Source organism: Oncorhynchus masou, unplaced genomic scaffold (genome assembly GCF_036934945.1).
Source record: "Oncorhynchus masou masou isolate Uvic2021 unplaced genomic scaffold, UVic_Omas_1.1 unplaced_scaffold_446, whole genome shotgun sequence".
NCBI lineage: Eukaryota > Metazoa > Chordata > Actinopteri > Salmoniformes > Salmonidae > Oncorhynchus > Oncorhynchus masou.
In genome coordinates, this window is record NW_027010853.1 from 168009 (window position 1) to 188798 (window position 20790).

Sequence of the window (20790 nt, forward strand, 5' to 3'; positions counted from 1 at the left end):
TCCTTCTCTCCTTCTCCCCTCTCATCCTTCTCCCCTCTCATCCTTCTCCCCTCTCATCCTTCTCCCCTCTCATCCTTCTCCCCTCTCATCCTTCTCCCCTCTCATCCTTCTCCCCTCTCATCCTTCTCTCCTCTCATTCTCTCCTCTCATTCTCCTTCTCCCCTCTCATTCTCCTTCTCCCCTCTCATCCTTCTCTCATCCTTCTCATTCTCCTTCTCCCCTCTCATCCTTCTCTCATCCTTCTCATTCTCCTTCTCCCCTCTCATCCTTCTCTCATCCTTCCCATTCTCCTTCTCTCCTTCTCATTCTCCTCTCCTTCTCTCCTCTCATCCTCCTCTCCAGTGTTCCTAACTCGTGCCCGGCCAGTCCGAGGGGTGCGGGGTCATCGGGTTATCGCTACGGACGCAACGTGACATCTGACCTCCAGTTGGCTGCGGAGTTCGCTGCCAAGGCTGTCTCCGAGCAACAGCGGGGCGTTGCCGAGCAACACGGAGAGTCCGGAGGCGGAGACAGCCCCAAGGTATACTACATTATTCTTTGTGTCTGTGTGTGTGTGTGTGTGTGTGTGTATATATTAACCCCTCTCTCCTGTCTTATCCAGGATGAATCGAAGCCTCCCTACTCGTACGCCCAGTTGATAGTCCAGGCCATCTCTTCAGCACCAGACAGACAGCTGACCCTGTCTGGAATCTACACACATATCACCAAACACTACCCCTACTATCGCACTGCTGACAAGGGCTGGCAGGTAACTAGACACATCACCTACCCCTACTACCAGGTAACTAGACACATCACCTACCCCCAGGTAACTAGACGCATCACCTACCCCCAGGTAACTAGACACATCACCTACCACCAGGTAACTAGACACATCACCTACTACCAGGTAACTAGACACATCACCTACCACCAGGTAACTAGACACATCACCTACCCCCAGGTAACTAGACACATCACCTACTACCAGGTAACTAGACGCATCACCTACCCCCAGGTAACTAGACGCATCACCTACTACCAGGTAACTAGACGCATCACCTACCACCAGGTAACTAGACGCATCACCTACCACCAGGTAACTAGACGCATCACCTACCACCAGGTAACTAGACGCATCACCTACCACCAGGTAACTAGACGCATCACCTACCACCAGGTAACTAGACGCATCACCTACCACCAGGTAACTAGACACATCACCTACCACCAGGTAACTAGACACATCACCTACCACCAGGTAACTAGACGCATCACCTACCACCAGGTAACTAGACCCATCACCTACCACCAGGTAACTAGACGCATCACCTACCACCAGGTAACTAGACGCATCACCTACCACCAGGTAACTAGACGCATCACCTACCACCAGGTAACTAGACACATCACCTACCACCAGGTAACTAGACACATCACCTACCACCAGGTAACTAGACACATCACCTACCACCAGGTAACTAGACACATCACCTACCACCAGGTAACTAGACACATCACCTACCACCAGGTAACTAGACACATCACCTACCACCAGGTAACTAGACACATCACCTACCACCAGGTAACTAGACACATCACCTACCACCAGGTAACTAGACACATCACCTACCACCAGGTAACTAGACACATCACCTACCACCAGGTAACTAGACACATCACCTACCACCAGGTAACTAGACACATCACCTACCACCAGGTAACTAGACACATCACCTACCACCAGGTAACTAGACACATCACCTACCACCAGGTAACTAGACACATCACCTACCCCCAGGTAACTAGACACATCACCTACCCCTACTACCAGGTAACTAGGCACATCACCTACTACCAGGTAACTAGACACATCACCTACCACCAGGTAACTAGACACATCACCTACCACCAGGTTACTAGACACATCACCTACCACCAGGTTACTAGACACATCACCTACCACCAGGTAACTAGACACATCACCTACCACCAGGTAACTAGACACATCACCTACCACCAGGTAACTAGACACATCACCTACCACCAGGTAACTAGACACATCACCTACCACCAGGTAACTAGACACATCACCTACCACCAGGTAACTAGACACATCACCTACCACCAGGTAACTAGACACATCACCTACCACCAGGTAACTAGACACATCACCTACCACCAGGTAACTAGACACATCACCTACCACCAGGTAACTAGACACATCACCTACTACCAGGTAACTAGACACATCACCTACCACCAGGTAACTAGACACATCACCTACCACTACTACCAGGTAACTAGACACATCACCTACCCCCAGGTAACTAGACACATCACCTACCCCCAGGTAACTAGACACATCACCTACCCCCAGGTAACTAGACACATCACCTACCCCCAGGTAACTAGACACATCACCTACCACTACTACCAGGTAACTAGACACATCACCTACCCCCAGGTAACTAGACACATCACCTACCACTACTACCAGGTAACTAGACACATCACCTACCCCCAGGTAACTAGACACATCACCTACCCCCAGGTAACTAGACACATCACCTACTACCAGGTAACTAGACACATCACCTACCACCAGGTAACTAGACACATCACCTACTACCAGGTAACTAGACACATCACCTACCACCAGGTAACTAGACACATCACCTACCACCAGGTAACTAGACACATCACCTACCACCAGGTAACTAGACACATCACCTACCCCCAGGTAACTAGACACATCACCTACCCCCAGGTAACTAGACACATCACCTACCCCCAGGTAACTAGACACATCACCTACCCCCAGGTAACTAGACACATCACCTACCCCCAGGTAACTAGACACATCACCTACCCCCAGGTAACTAGACACATCACCTACCCCCAGGTAACTAGACACATCACCTACCCCCAGGTAACTAGACACATCACCTACCCCCAGGTAACTAGACACATCACCTACCACTACTACCAGGTAACTAGACACATCACCTACCCCCAGGTAACTAGACACATCACCTACCACTACTACCAGGTAACTAGACACATCACCTACCCCCAGGTAACTAGACACATCACCTACCCCCAGGTAACTAGACACATCACCTACTACCAGGTAACTAGACACATCACCTACCACCAGGTAACTAGACACATCACCTACTACCAGGTAACTAGACACATCACCTACCCCCAGGTAACTAGACACATCACCTACCACCAGGTAACTAGACACATCACCTACCACCAGGTAACTAGACACATCACCTACCCCCAGGTAACTAGACACATCACCTACCCCAGGTAACTAGACACATCACCTACCCCCAGGTAACTAGACACATCACCTACCCCAGGTAACTAGACACATCACCTACCCCCAGGTAACTAGACACATCACCTACCCCCAGGTAACTAGACACATCACCTACCCCCAGGTAACTAGACACATCACCTACCCCCAGGTAACTAGACACATCACCTACCACCAGGTAACTAGACACATCACCTACTACCAGGTAACTAGACACATCACCTACCCCTACTACTATGTAACTAGACACATCACCTACCCCCAGGTAACTAGACACATCACCTACCACCAGGTAACTAGACACATCACCTACCACCAGGTAACTAGACACATCACCTACCACCAGGTAACTAGACACATCACCTACCACCAGGTAACTAGACACATCACCCACCACCAGGTAACTAGACACATCACCCACCACCAGGTAACTAGACACATCACCTACCACCAGGTAACTAGACACATCACCTACCACTACCACCAGGTAACTAGACGCATCACCTACCACCAGGTAACTAGACACATCACCTACCCCCAGGTAACTAGACACATCACCTACCACCAGGTAACTAGACACATCACCTACCACTACTACCAGGTAACTAGACGCATCACCTACCACCAGGTAACTAGACACATCACCTACTACCAGGTAACTAGACACATCACCTACCACTACTACCAGGTAACTAGACACATCACCTACCCCCAGGTAACTAGACACATCACCTACCACCAGGTAACTAGACACATCACCTACCACCAGGTAACTAGACACATCACCTACTACCAGGTAACTAGACACATCACCTACCACCAGGTAACTAGACACATCACCTACCCCCAGGTAACTAGACACATCACCTACTACCAGGTAACTAGACACATCACCTACTACCAGGTAACTAGACACATCACCTACTACCAGGTAACTAGACACATCACCTACTACCAGGTAACTAGACACATCACCTACTACCAGGTAACTAGACACATCACCTACCCCCAGGTAACTAGACACATCACCTACCCCCAGGTAACTAGACACATCACCTACCCCCAGGTAACTAGACACATCACCTACCCCCAGGTAACTAGACACATCACCTACTACCAGGTAACTAGACACATCACCTACCCCTACTACCAGGTAACTAGACACATCACCTACTACCAGGTAACTAGACACATCACCTACTACCAGGTAACTAGACACATCACCTACCCCCAGGTAACTAGAGACATCACCTACCCCCAGGTAACTAGACACATCACCTACTACCAGGTAACTAGACACATCACCTACTACCAGGTAACTAGACGCATCACCTACCCCCAGGTAACTAGACACATCACCTACCACCAGGTAACTAGACGCATCACCTACTACCAGGTAACTAGACACATCACCTACCACCAGGTAACTAGACACATCACCCACCACCAGGTAACTAGACACATCACCTACCCCCAGGTAACTAGACACATCACCTACTACCAGGTAACTAGACACATCACCTACCACTACTACCAGGTAACTAGACACATCACCTACCACCAGGTAACTAGACACATCACCTACCACTACTACCAGGTAACTAGACACATCACCTACCTCTACTACTAGGTAACTAGACACATCACCTACCACTACTACCAGGTAACTAGACACATCACCTACTACCAGGTAACTAGACACATCACCTACCACCAGGTAACTAGACACATCACCTACCACTACTACCAGGTAACTAGACACATCACCTACCACTACTACCAGGTAACTAGACACATCACCTACCCCCAGGTAACTAGACACATCACCTACCACCAGGTAACTAGACACATCACCTACTACCAGGTAACTAGACACATCACCTACTACCAGGTAACTAGACACATCACCTACTACCAGGTAACTAGACACATCACCTACCCCCAGGTAACTAGACACATCACCTACTACCAGGTAACTAGACACATCACCTACTACCAGGTAACTAGACACATCACCTACCCCCAGGTAACTAGACACATCACCTACTACCAGGTAACTAGACACATCACCTACTACCAGGTAACTAGACACATCACCTACCCCTACTACTAGGTAACTAGACACATCACCTACTACCAGGTAACTAGACACATCACCTACTACCAGGTAACTAGACACATCACCTACTACCAGGTAACTAGACACATCACCTACTACCAGGTAACTAGACACATCACCTACCACCAGGTAACTAGACACATCACCTACCACCAGGTAACTAGACACATCACCTACCACCAGGTAACTAGACACATCACCTACCACCAGGTAACTAGACACATCACCTACCACCAGGTAACTAGACACATCACCTACCACCAGGTAACTAGACACATCACCTACCACCAGGTAACTAGACACATCACCTACCACCAGGTAACTAGACACATCACCTACCACCAGGTAACTAGACACATCACCTACCACCAGGTAACTAGACACATCACCTACCACCAGGTAACTAGACACATCACCTACCACCAGGTAACTAGACACATCACCTACCACCAGGTAACTAGACACATCACCAGGTAACTAGACACATCACCTACCACCAGGTAACTAGACACATCACCTACCACCAGGTAACTAGACACATCACCTACCACCAGGTAACTAGACACATCACCTACCACCAGGTAACTAGACACATCACCTACCCCCAGGTAACTAGACACATCACCTACCCCTACTACCAGGTAACTAGGCACATCACCTACTACCAGGTAACTAGACACATCACCTACCACCAGGTAACTAGACACATCACCTACCACCAGGTAACTAGACACATCACCTACCACCAGGTTACTAGACACATCACCTACCACCAGGTAACTAGACACATCACCTACCACCAGGTAACTAGACACATCACCTACCACCAGGTAACTAGACACATCACCTACCACCAGGTAACTAGACACATCACCTACCACCAGGTAACTAGACACATCACCTACCACCAGGTAACTAGACACATCACCTACCACCAGGTAACTAGACACATCACCTACCACCAGGTAACTAGACACATCACCTACCACCAGGTAACTAGACACATCACCTACCACCAGGTAACTAGACACATCACCTACCACCAGGTAACTAGACACATCACCTACCACCAGGTAACTAGACACATCACCTACCACCAGGTAACTAGACACATCACCTACCACCAGGTAACTAGACACATCACCAGGTAACTAGACACATCACCAGGTAACTAGACACATCACCTACCACCAGGTAACTAGACACATCACCTACCACCAGGTAACTAGACACATCACCTACCACCAGGTAACTAGACACATCACCTACCACCAGGTAACTAGACACATCACCTACCCCCAGGTAACTAGACACATCACCTACCCCTACTACCAGGTAACTAGGCACATCACCTACTACCAGGTAACTAGACACATCACCTACCACCAGGTAACTAGACACATCACCTACCACCAGGTTACTAGACACATCACCTACCACCAGGTTACTAGACACATCACCTACCACCAGGTAACTAGACGCATCACCTACCCCCAGGTAACTAGACACATCACCTACTACCAGGTAACTAGACACATCACCTACCACCAGGTAACTAGACACATCACCTACCCCAGGTAACTAGACACATCACCTACTACCAGGTAACTAGACACATCACCTACCCCTACTACCAGGTAACTAGACACATCACCTACCCCCAGGTAACTAGACACATCACCTACCACCAGGTAACTAGACACATCACCTACCACCAGGTAACTAGACACATCACCAGGTAACTAGACACATCACCTACCACCAGGTAACTAGACACATCACCTACTACCAGGTAACTAGACACATCACCTACCACCAGGTAACTAGACACATCACCTACTACTACCAGGTAACTAGACACATCACCTACCCCCAGGTAACTAGACACATCACCTACCCCAGGTAACTAGACACATCACCTACCCCCAGGTAACTAGACACATCACCTACCCCCAGGTAACTAGACACATCACCACCTACTACCAGGTAACTAGACACATCACCTACCCCCAGGTAACTAGACACATCACCTACTACCAGGTAACTAGACACATCACCTACCCCCAGGTAACTAGACACATCACCTACCCCCAGGTAACTAGACACATCACCTACTACCAGGTAACTAGACACATCACCTACCACCAGGTAACTAGACACATCACCTACTACCAGGTAACTAGACACATCACCTACCACCAGGTAACTAGACACATCACCTACCACCAGGTAACTAGACACATCACCTACCACCAGGTAACTAGACACATCACCTACCCCCAGGTAACTAGACACATCACCTACCCCCAGGTAACTAGACACATCACCTACCCACCAGGTAACTAGACACATCACCTACCCCCAGGTAACTAGACACATCACCTACCCCCAGGTAACTAGACACATCACCTACCCCCAGGTAACTAGACACATCACCTACCCCAGGTAACTAGACACATCACCTACCCCCAGGTAACTAGACACATCACCTACTACTACCAGGTAACTAGACACATCACCTACCCCCAGGTAACTAGACACATCACCTACCACTACTACCAGGTAACTAGACACATCACCTACCCCCAGGTAACTAGACACATCACCTACCCCCAGGTAACTAGACACATCACCTACCACTACTACCAGGTAACTAGACACATCACCTACCCCCAGGTAACTAGACACATCACCTACCACTACTACCAGGTAACTAGACACATCACCTACCCCCAGGTAACTAGACACATCACCTACCCCCAGGTAACTAGACACATCACCTACTACCAGGTAACTAGACACATCACCTACCACCAGGTAACTAGACACATCACCTACTACCAGGTAACTAGACACATCACCTACCCCCAGGTAACTAGACACATCACCTACCACCAGGTAACTAGACACATCACCTACCACCAGGTAACTAGACACATCACCTACCCCCAGGTAACTAGACACATCACCTACCCCCAGGTAACTAGACACATCACCTACCCCCAGGTAACTAGACACATCACCTACCCCCAGGTAACTAGACACATCACCTACCCCCAGGTAACTAGACACATCACCTACCCCCAGGTAACTAGACACATCACCTACCCCCAGGTAACTAGACACATCACCTACCCCCAGGTAACTAGACACATCACCTACTACCAGGTAACTAGACACATCACCTACTACCAGGTAACTAGACACATCACCTACCCCCAGGTAACTAGACACATCACCACCCCCAGGTAACTAGACACATCACCTACCACCAGGTAACTAGACACATCACCTACCACCAGGTAACTAGACACATCACCTACCACCAGGTAACTAGACACATCACCTACCACCAGGTAACTAGACACATCACCCACCACCAGGTAACTAGACACATCACCTACCACCAGGTAACTAGACACATCACCTACCACCAGGTAACTAGACACATCACCTACTACCACCAGGTAACTAGACACATCACCTACCACCAGGTAACTAGACACATCACCACCCCCAGGTAACTAGACACATCACCTACTACCAGGTAACTAGACACATCACCTACCACCAGGTAACTAGACACATCACCTACCACCAGGTAACTAGACACATCACCTACTACCAGGTAACTAGACACATCACCTACCACTACTACCAGGTAACTAGACACATCACCTACCACCAGGTAACTAGACACATCACCTACCACCAGGTAACTAGACACATCACCTACCACCAGGTAACTAGACACATCACCTACTACCAGGTAACTAGACACATCACCTACCACCAGGTAACTAGACACATCACCTACCCCCAGGTAACTAGACACATCACCTACTACCAGGTAACTAGACACATCACCTACTACCAGGTAACTAGACACATCACCTACTACCAGGTAACTAGACACATCACCTACTACCAGGTAACTAGACACATCACCTACTACCAGGTAACTAGACACATCACCTACCCCCAGGTAACTAGACACATCACCTACCCCCAGGTAACTAGACACATCACCTACCCCCAGGTAACTAGACACATCACCTACCCCCAGGTAACTAGACACATCACCTACTACCAGGTAACTAGACACATCACCTACCCCTACTACCAGGTAACTAGACACATCACCTCACCAGGTAACTAGACACATCACCCTACCAGGTAACTAGACACATCACCTACCCCCAGGTAACTAGAGACATCACCTACCCCCAGGTAACTAGACACATCACCTACTACCAGGTAACTAGACACATCACCTACTACCAGGTAACTAGACGCATCACCTACCCCCAGGTAACTAGACACATCACCTACCACCAGGTAACTAGACGCATCACCTACTACCAGGTAACTAGACACATCACCTACCACCAGGTAACTAGACACATCACCCACCACCAGGTAACACCATCACCTACCCCCAGGTAACTAGACACATCACCTACTACCAGGTAACTAGACACATCACCTACCACTACTACCAGGTAACTAGACACATCACCTACCACCAGGTAACTAGACACATCACCAGGTAACCACATCACTACCAGGTAACTAGACACATCACCTACCTCTACCAGGTAACTAGACACATCACCTACTACCTAACTAGACACATCACCTACCAGGTAACTAGACACATCACCTACTACCAGGTAACTAGACACATCACCTACCACCAGGTAACTAGACACATCACCTACCACTACTACCAGGTAACTAGACACATCACCTACCACTACTACCAGGTAACTAGACACATCACCTACCCCCAGGTAACTAGACACATCACCTACCACCAGGTAACTAGACACATCACCTACTACCAGGTAACTAGACACATCACCTACCAGGTAACTAGACACATCACCTACCAGGTAACTAGACACATCACCTACCACCAGGTAACTAGACACATCACCTACTACCAGGTAACTAGACACATCACCTACCACCAGGTAACTAGACACATCACCTCACCAGGTAACTAGACACATCACCTACTACCAGGTAACTAGACACATCACCTACCCCTACTACTAGGTAACTAGACACATCACCTACTACCAGGTAACTAGACACATCACCTACCCCTACTACTAGGTAACTAGACACATCACCTACCCCCAGGTAACTAGACACATCACCTACTACCAGGTAACTAGACACATCACCTACCCCTACTACTAGGTAACTAGACACATCACCTACTACCAGGTAACTAGACACATCACTTACCACTACTACCAGGTAACTAGACACATCACCTACCACCAGGTAACTAGACGCATCACCTACTACCAGGTAACTAGACACATCACCTACCCCCAGGTAACTAGACACATCACCTACCCCCAGGTAACTAGACACATCACCTACTACTACCAGGTAACTAGACACATCACCTACTACCAGGTAACTAGACACATCACCTACCCCTACCAGGTAACTAGACACATCACCTACCACCAGGTAACTAGACACATCACCTACCACCAGGTAACTAGACACATCACCTACCACCAGGTAACTAGACACATCACCTACTACCAGGTAACTAGACACATCACCTACCACCAGGTAACTAGACACATCACCACCCCCAGGTAACTAGACACATCACCTACTACCAGGTAACTAGACACATCACCTACTACCAGGTAACTAGACACATCACCTACCCCCAGGTAACTAGACACATCACCTACTACCAGGTAACTAGACACATCACCTACTACCAGGTAACTAGACACATCACCTACCCCTACTACTAGGTAACTAGACACATCACCTACTACCAGGTAACTAGACACATCACCTACCCCTACTACTAGGTAACTAGACACATCACCTACTACCAGGTAACTAGACACATCACCTACCACCAGGTAACTAGACACATCACCTACCACCAGGTAACTAGACACATCACCTACCACCAGGTAACTAGACACATCACCTACCACCAGGTAACTAGACACATCACCTACCACCAGGTAACTAGACACATCACCTACCACCAGGTAACTAGACACATCACCTACCACCAGGTAACTAGACACATCACCTACCACCAGGTAACTAGACACATCACCTACCACCAGGTAACTAGACACATCACCTACCACCAGGTAACTAGACACATCACCTACCACCAGGTAACTAGACACATCACCTACCACCAGGTAACTAGACACATCACCTACCACCAGGTAACTAGACACATCACCTACCCCCAGGTAACTAGACACATCACCTACCCCCAGGTAACTAGACACATCACCTACCACCAGGTAACTAGACACATCACCTACCCCCAGGTAACTAGACGCATCACCTACCCCCAGGTAACTAGACACATCACCTACTACCAGGTAACTAGACACATCACCTACCACCAGGTAACTAGACACATCACCTACCCCAGGTAACTAGACACATCACCTACTACCAGGTAACTAGACACATCACCTACCCCTACTACCAGGTAACTAGACACATCACCTACCCCCAGGTAACTAGACACATCACCTACCACCAGGTAACTAGACACATCACCTACCACCAGGTAACTAGACACATCACCTACCCCCAGGTAACTAGACACATCACCTACCACCAGGTAACTAGACACATCACCTACTACCAGGTAACTAGACACATCACCTACCACCAGGTAACTAGACACATCACCTACCACTACTACCAGGTAACTAGACACATCACCTACCCCCAGGTAACTAGACACATCACCTACCCCCAGGTAACTAGACACATCACCTACCCCCAGGTAACTAGACACATCACCTACCCCCAGGTAACTAGACACATCACCTACTACCAGGTAACTAGACACATCACCTACCCCCAGGTAACTAGACACATCACCTACCCTACTACCAGGTAACTAGACACATCACCTACCCCCAGGTAACTAGACACATCACCTACCCCCAGGTAACTAGACACATCACCTACTACCAGGTAACTAGACACATCACCTACCACCAGGTAACTAGACACATCACCTACTACCAGGTAACTAGACACATCACCTACCACCAGGTAACTAGACACATCACCTACCACCAGGTAACTAGACACATCACCTACCACCAGGTAACTAGACACATCACCTACCCCCAGGTAACTAGACACATCACCTACCCCCAGGTAACTAGACACATCACCTACCCCCAGGTAACTAGACACATCACCTACCCCCAGGTAACTAGACACATCACCTACTACCAGGTAACTAGACACATCACCTACCCCCAGGTAACTAGACACATCACCTACCCCCAGGTAACTAGACACATCACCTACCCCCAGGTAACTAGACACATCACCTACCACCAGGTAACTAGACACATCACCTACCACTACTACCAGGTAACTAGACACATCACCTACTACCAGGTAACTAGACACATCACCTACCACTACTACCAGGTAACTAGACACATCACCTACCCCCAGGTAACTAGACACATCACCTACTACCAGGTAACTAGACACATCACCTACCACCAGGTAACTAGACACATCACCTACTACCAGGTAACTAGACACATCACCTACCCCCAGGTAACTAGACACATCACCTACCACCAGGTAACTAGACACATCACCTACCACCAGGTAACTAGACACATCACCTACCCCCAGGTAACTAGACACATCACCTACCCCCAGGTAACTAGACACATCACCTACCCCCCAGGTAACTAGACACATCACCTACCCCCAGGTAACTAGACACATCACCTACCCCCAGGTAACTAGACACATCACCTACCCCCAGGTAACTAGACACATCACCTACCCCCAGGTAACTAGACACATCACCTACCACTACTACCAGGTAACTAGACACATCACCTACCCCCAGGTAACTAGACACATCACCTACCACTACTACCAGGTAACTAGACACATCACCTACCCCCAGGTAACTAGACACATCACCTACCCCCAGGTAACTAGACACATCACCTACTACCAGGTAACTAGACACATCACCTACCACCAGGTAACTAGACACATCACCTACTACCAGGTAACTAGACACATCACCTACCCCCAGGTAACTAGACACATCACCTACCACCAGGTAACTAGACACATCACCTACCACCAGGTAACTAGACACATCACCTACCCCCAGGTAACTAGACACATCACCTACCCCCAGGTAACTAGACACATCACCTACCCCAGGTAACTAGACACATCACCTACCCCCAGGTAACTAGACACATCACCTACCCCCAGGTAACTAGACACATCACCTACCCCCAGGTAACTAGACACATCACCTACCCCCAGGTAACTAGACACATCACCTACCCCCAGGTAACTAGACACATCACCTACTACCAGGTAACTAGACACATCACCTACTACCAGGTAACTAGACACATCACCTACCCCTACTACTATGTAACTAGACACATCACCTACCCCCAGGTAACTAGACACATCACCTACCACCAGGTAACTAGACACATCACCTACCACCAGGTAACTAGACACATCACCTACCACCAGGTAACTAGACACATCACCTACCACCAGGTAACTAGACACATCACCCACCACCAGGTAACTAGACACATCACCCACCACCAGGTAACTAGACACATCACCTACCACCAGGTAACTAGACACATCACCTACCACTACCACCAGGTAACTAGACGCATCACCTACCACCAGGTAACTAGACACATCACCTACCCCCAGGTAACTAGACACATCACCTACCACCAGGTAACTAGACACATCACCTACCACTACTACCAGGTAACTAGACGCATCACCTACCACCAGGTAACTAGACACATCACCTACTACCAGGTAACTAGACACATCACCTACCACTACTACCAGGTAACTAGACACATCACCTACCCCCAGGTAACTAGACACATCACCTACCACCAGGTAACTAGACACATCACCTACCACCAGGTAACTAGACACATCACCTACTACCAGGTAACTAGACACATCACCTACCACCAGGTAACTAGACACATCACCTACCCCCAGGTAACTAGACACATCACCTACTACCAGGTAACTAGACACATCACCTACTACCAGGTAACTAGACACATCACCTACTACCAGGTAACTAGACACATCACCTACTACCAGGTAACTAGACACATCACCTACTACCAGGTAACTAGACACATCACCTACCCCCAGGTAACTAGACACATCACCTACCCCCAGGTAACTAGACACATCACCTACCCCCAGGTAACTAGACACATCACCTACCCCCAGGTAACTAGACACATCACCTACTACCAGGTAACTAGACACATCACCTACCCCTACTACCAGGTAACTAGACACATCACCTACTACCAGGTAACTAGACACATCACCTACTACCAGGTAACTAGACACATCACCTACCCCCAGGTAACTAGACACATCACCTACCCCCAGGTAACTAGACACATCACCTACTACCAGGTAACTAGACACATCACCTACTACCAGGTAACTAGACACATCACCTACCCCCAGGTAACTAGACACATCACCTACCACCAGGTAACTAGACACATCACCTACCACCAGGTAACTACTACCAGGTAACTAGACACATCACCTACCACCAGGTAACTAGACACATCACCTACCACCAGGTAACTAGACACATCACCTACCACCAGGTAACTAGACACATCACCTACTACCAGGTAACTAGACACATCACCTACTACCAGGTAACTAGACACATCACCTACCACCAGGTAACTAGACACATCACCTACCACTACTACCAGGTAACTAGACACATCACCTACTACCAGGTAACTAGACACATCACCTACCACTACTACCAGGTAACTAGACACATCACCTACTACCAGGTAACTAGACACATCACCTACCACCAGGTAACTAGACACATCACCTACCACTACTACCAGGTAACTAGACACATCACCTACCACTACTACCAGGTAACTAGACACATCACCTACCCCCAGGTAACTAGACACATCACCTACCACCAGGTAACTAGACACATCACCTACTACCAGGTAACTAGACACATCACCTACTACCAGGTAACTAGACACATCACCTACCCCCAGGTAACTAGACACATCACCTACTACCAGGTAACTAGACACATCACCTACTACCAGGTAACTAGACACATCACCTACCCCCAGGTAACTAGACACATCACCTACTACCAGGTAACTAGACACATCACCTACTACCAGGTAACTAGACACATCACCTACCCCTACTACTAGGTAACTAGACACATCACCTACTACCAGGTAACTAGACACATCACCTACCCCTACTACTAGGTAACTAGACACATCACCTACCCCCAGGTAACTAGACACATCACCTACTACCAGGTAACTAGACACATCACCTACCCCTACTACTAGGTAACTAGACACATCACCTACTACCAGGTAACTAGACACATCACTTACCACTACTACCAGGTAACTAGACACATCACCTACCACCAGGTAACTAGACGCATCACCTACTACCAGGTAACTAGACACATCACCTACCCCCAGGTAACTAGACACATCACCTACCCCCAGGTAACTAGACACATCACCTACCACTACTACCAGGTAACTAGACACATCACCTACTACCAGGTAACTAGACACATCACCTACCACTACTACCAGGTAACTAGACACATCACCTACCACCAGGTAACTAGACACATCACCTACCACCAGGTAACTAGACACATCACCTACCACCAGGTAACTAGACACATCACCTACTACCAGGTAACTAGACACATCACCTACCACCAGGTAACTAGACACATCACCTACCCCCAGGTAACTAGACACATCACCTACTACCAGGTAACTAGACACATCACCTACTACCAGGTAACTAGACACATCACCTACCCCCAGGTAACTAGACACATCACCTACTACCAGGTAACTAGACACATCACCTACTACCAGGTAACTAGACACATCACCTACCCCTACTACTAGGTAACTAGACACATCACCTACTACCAGGTAACTAGACACATCACCTACCCCTACTACTAGGTAACTAGACACATCACCTACTACCAGGTAACTAGACACATCACCTACCCCTACTACTAGGTAACTAGACACATCACCTACTACCAGGTAACTAGACACATCACCTACCACTACTACCAGGTAACTAGACACATCACCTACCACCAGGTAACTAGACACATCACCTACACCAGGTAACTAGACACATCACCTACCCCCAGGTAACTAGACACATCACCTACCACCAGGTAACTAGACACATCACCTACCACTACTACCAGGTAACTAGACACATCACCTACTACCAGGTAACTAGACACATCACCTACCACTACTACCAGGTAACTAGACACATCACCTACCACCAGGTAACTAGACACATCACCTACCACCAGGTAACTAGACACATCACCTACCACCAGGTAACTAGACACATCACCTACCCCCAGGTAACTAGACACATCACCTACTACCAGGTAACTAGACACATCACCTACTACCAGGTAACTAGACACATCACCTACCACCAGGTAACTAGACACATCACCTACCCCCAGGTAACTAGACACATCACCTACCCCCAGGTAACTAGACACATCACCTACTAACAGGTAACTAGACACATCACCTACTACCAGGTAACTAGACACATCACCTACCTACTACCAGGTAACTAGACACATCACCTACTACTACCAGGTAACTAGACACATCACCTACCACCAGGTAACTAGACACATCACCTACCCCCAGGTAACTAGACACATCACCTACCACCAGGTAACTAGACACATCACCTACTACCAGGTAACTAGACACATCACCTACCACCAGGTAACTAGACACATCACCTACCCACCAGGTAACTAGACACATCACCTACCCCCAGGTAACTAGACACATCACCTACCCCCAGGTAACTAGACACATCACCTACCACCAGGTAACTAGACACATCACCTACCCCCAGGTAACTAGACACATCACCTACCCCCAGGTAACTAGACACATCACCTACCACCAGGTAACTAGACACATCACCTACCCCTACTAGGTAACTAGACACATCACCTACCCCCAGGTAACTAGACACATCACCTACCACCAGGTAACTAGACACATCACCTACCACCAGGTAACTAGACACATCACCTACCACCAGGTAACTAGACACATCACCTACCCCTACTACTAGGTAACTAGACACATCACCTACCCCCAGGTAACTAGACACATCACCTACCACCAGGTAACTAGACACGTCACCAACCCCTACCACCAGGTAACTAGACACATCACCTACCAACCAGGTAACTAGTTAATCCCACCAAAGTGTCCAATTTCCTTTACCAGCAAAATCACCACCCAGGTCACTAACTAGACACATCACCAACCACCAGGTAACTACAATAATCACTAACCTTTGATGATCTTCATTAGAGACACTAGGACTTCATGTAACACATCACCTACCCCCCAGGTAACTAGACACATCACCTACTACCAGGTATGAAAATACTAGACACATAGATACACTTCTCCTATTAATGCAACCAGGTAACTACGGACACATCACCTACCCCCAGGTAACTAGACAACAAAACACATTGGACAGAAGGTGAATTCACCAATTTGTAAGTCGCTCTGGATAAGAGCGTCTGCTAAATGACTTAAATGTAAATGTAACTAGACACATCACCTACTACCAGGTAACTAGACACATCACCTACCCCCAGGTAACTAGACACATCACCTACCCCCAGGTAACTAGACACATCACCTACCCCCAGGTAACTAGACACATCACCTACTACCAGGTAACTAGACACATCACCTACCCCCAGGTAACTAGACATCACCTACCCCCAGGTAACTAGACACATCACCTACCACCAGGTAACTAGACACATCACCTACTACCAGGTAACTAGACACATCACCTACCCCTACCACCAGGTAACTAGACACATCACCTACCCCCAGGTAACTAGACACATCACCTACCCCCAGGTAACTAGACACATCACCTACCCCCAGGTAACTAGACACATCACCTACCCCCAGGTAACTAGACACATCACCTACCCCCAGGTAACTAGACACATCACCTACCCCCAGGTAACTAGACACATCACCTACCACCAGGTAACTAGACACATCACCTACCACCAGGTAACTAGACACATCACCTACCACCAGGTAACTAGACACATCACCTACCACCAGGTAACTAGACACATCACCTACCACCAGGTAACTAGACACATCACCTACCACCAGGTAACTAGACACATCACCTACCACTACTACCAGGTAACTAGACACATCACCTACCACCAGGTAACTAGACACATCACCTACCACCAGGTAACTAGACACATCACCTACCACCAGGTAACTAGACACATCACCTACCACCAGGTAACTAGACACATCACCTACCACCAGGTAACTAGACACATCACCTACCACCAGGTAACTAGACACATCACCTACCACCAGGTAACTAGACACATCACCTACCACCAGGTAACTAGACACATCACCTACCACCAGGTAACTAGACACATCACCTACTACCAGGTAACTAGACACATCACCTACCCCCAGGTAACTAGACACATCACCTACCCCCAGGTAACTAGACACATCACCTACCCCCAGGTAACTAGACATCACCTACCCCCAGGTAACTAGACACATCACCTACCCCCAGGTAACTAGACATCACCTACCCCCAGGTAACTAGACACATCACCTACCACCAGGTAACTAGACACATCACCTACTACCAGGTAACTAGACACATCACCTACCCCTACCACCAGGTAACTAGACACATCACCTACCCCCAGGTAACTAGACACATCACCTACCCCCAGGTAACTAGACACATCACCTACCCCCAGGTAACTAGACACATCACCTACCACCAGGTAACTAGACACATCACCTACCACCAGGTAACTAGACACATCACCTACCACCAGGTAACTAGACACATCACCTACCACCAGGTAACTAGACACATCACCTACCACCAGGTAACTAGACACATCACCTACCACCAGGTAACTAGACACATCACCCACCACCAGGTAACTAGACACATCACCTACCACCAGGTAACTAGACACATCACCTACCACTACCACCAGGTAACTAGACGCATCACCTACCACCAGGTAACTAGACACATCACCTACCCCCAGGTAACTAGACACATCACCTACCACCAGGTAACTAGACACATCACCTACCACCAGGTAACTAGACACATCACCTACCACTACTACCAGGTAACTAGACGCATCACCTACCACCAGGTAACTAGACACATCACCTACTACCAGGTAACTAGACACATCACCTACCACTACTACCAGGTAACTAGACACATCACCTACCCCCAGGTAACTAGACACATCACCTACCACCAGGTAACTAGACACATCACCTACCACCAGGTAACTAGACACATCACCTACTACCAGGTAACTAGACACATCACCTACCACCAGGTAACTAGACACATCAACTACCCCCAGGTAACTAGACACATCACCTACTACCAGGTAACTAGACACATCACCCTACCAGGTAACTAGACACATCACCTACTACCAGGTAACTAGACACATCACCTACTACCAGGTAACTAGACACATCACCTACCCCCAGGTAACTAGACACATCACCTACCACCAGGTAACTAGACACATCACCTACTACCAGGTAACTAGACACATCACCTACCCCTACTACCAGGTAACTAGACACATCACCTACTACCAGGTAACTAGACACATCACCTACTACCAGGTAACTAGACACATCACCTACCCCCAGGTAACTAGAGACATCACCTACCCCCAGGTAACTAGACACATCACCTACTACCAGGTAACTAGACACATCACCTACTACCAGGTAACTAGACGCATCACCTACCCCCAGGTAACTAGACACATCACCTACCACCAGGTAACTAGACGCATCACCTACTACCAGGTAACTAGACACATCACCTACCACCAGGTAACTAGACACATCACCTACCACTACTACCAGGTAACTAGACACATCACCTACCACCAGGTAACTAGACACATCACCTACCACTACTACCAGGTAACTAGACACATCACCTACCTCTACTACTAGGTAACTAGACACATCACCTACCACTACTACCAGGTAACTAGACACATCACCTACCACCAGGTAACTAGACACATCACCTACCACTACTACCAGGTAACTAGACACAT

At 48.3% G+C, this 20790-nt stretch overlaps 1 protein-coding gene across 1 annotated transcript in view; it reads left to right on the forward strand.

Moving 5' to 3' along the window:
- The window catches only part of LOC135535123 (forkhead box protein K1-like), a 69306-nt gene that overhangs the window by 12707 nt on the left and 35809 nt on the right, over positions 1–20790 (forward strand). The window contains exons 3-4 of the mRNA XM_064961845.1: positions 343–520; positions 602–748. Of these exons, the coding sequence (XP_064817917.1) occupies positions 343–520; positions 602–748 (325 nt within the window). The remainder of the gene's footprint in view (positions 1–342; positions 521–601; positions 749–20790) is intronic.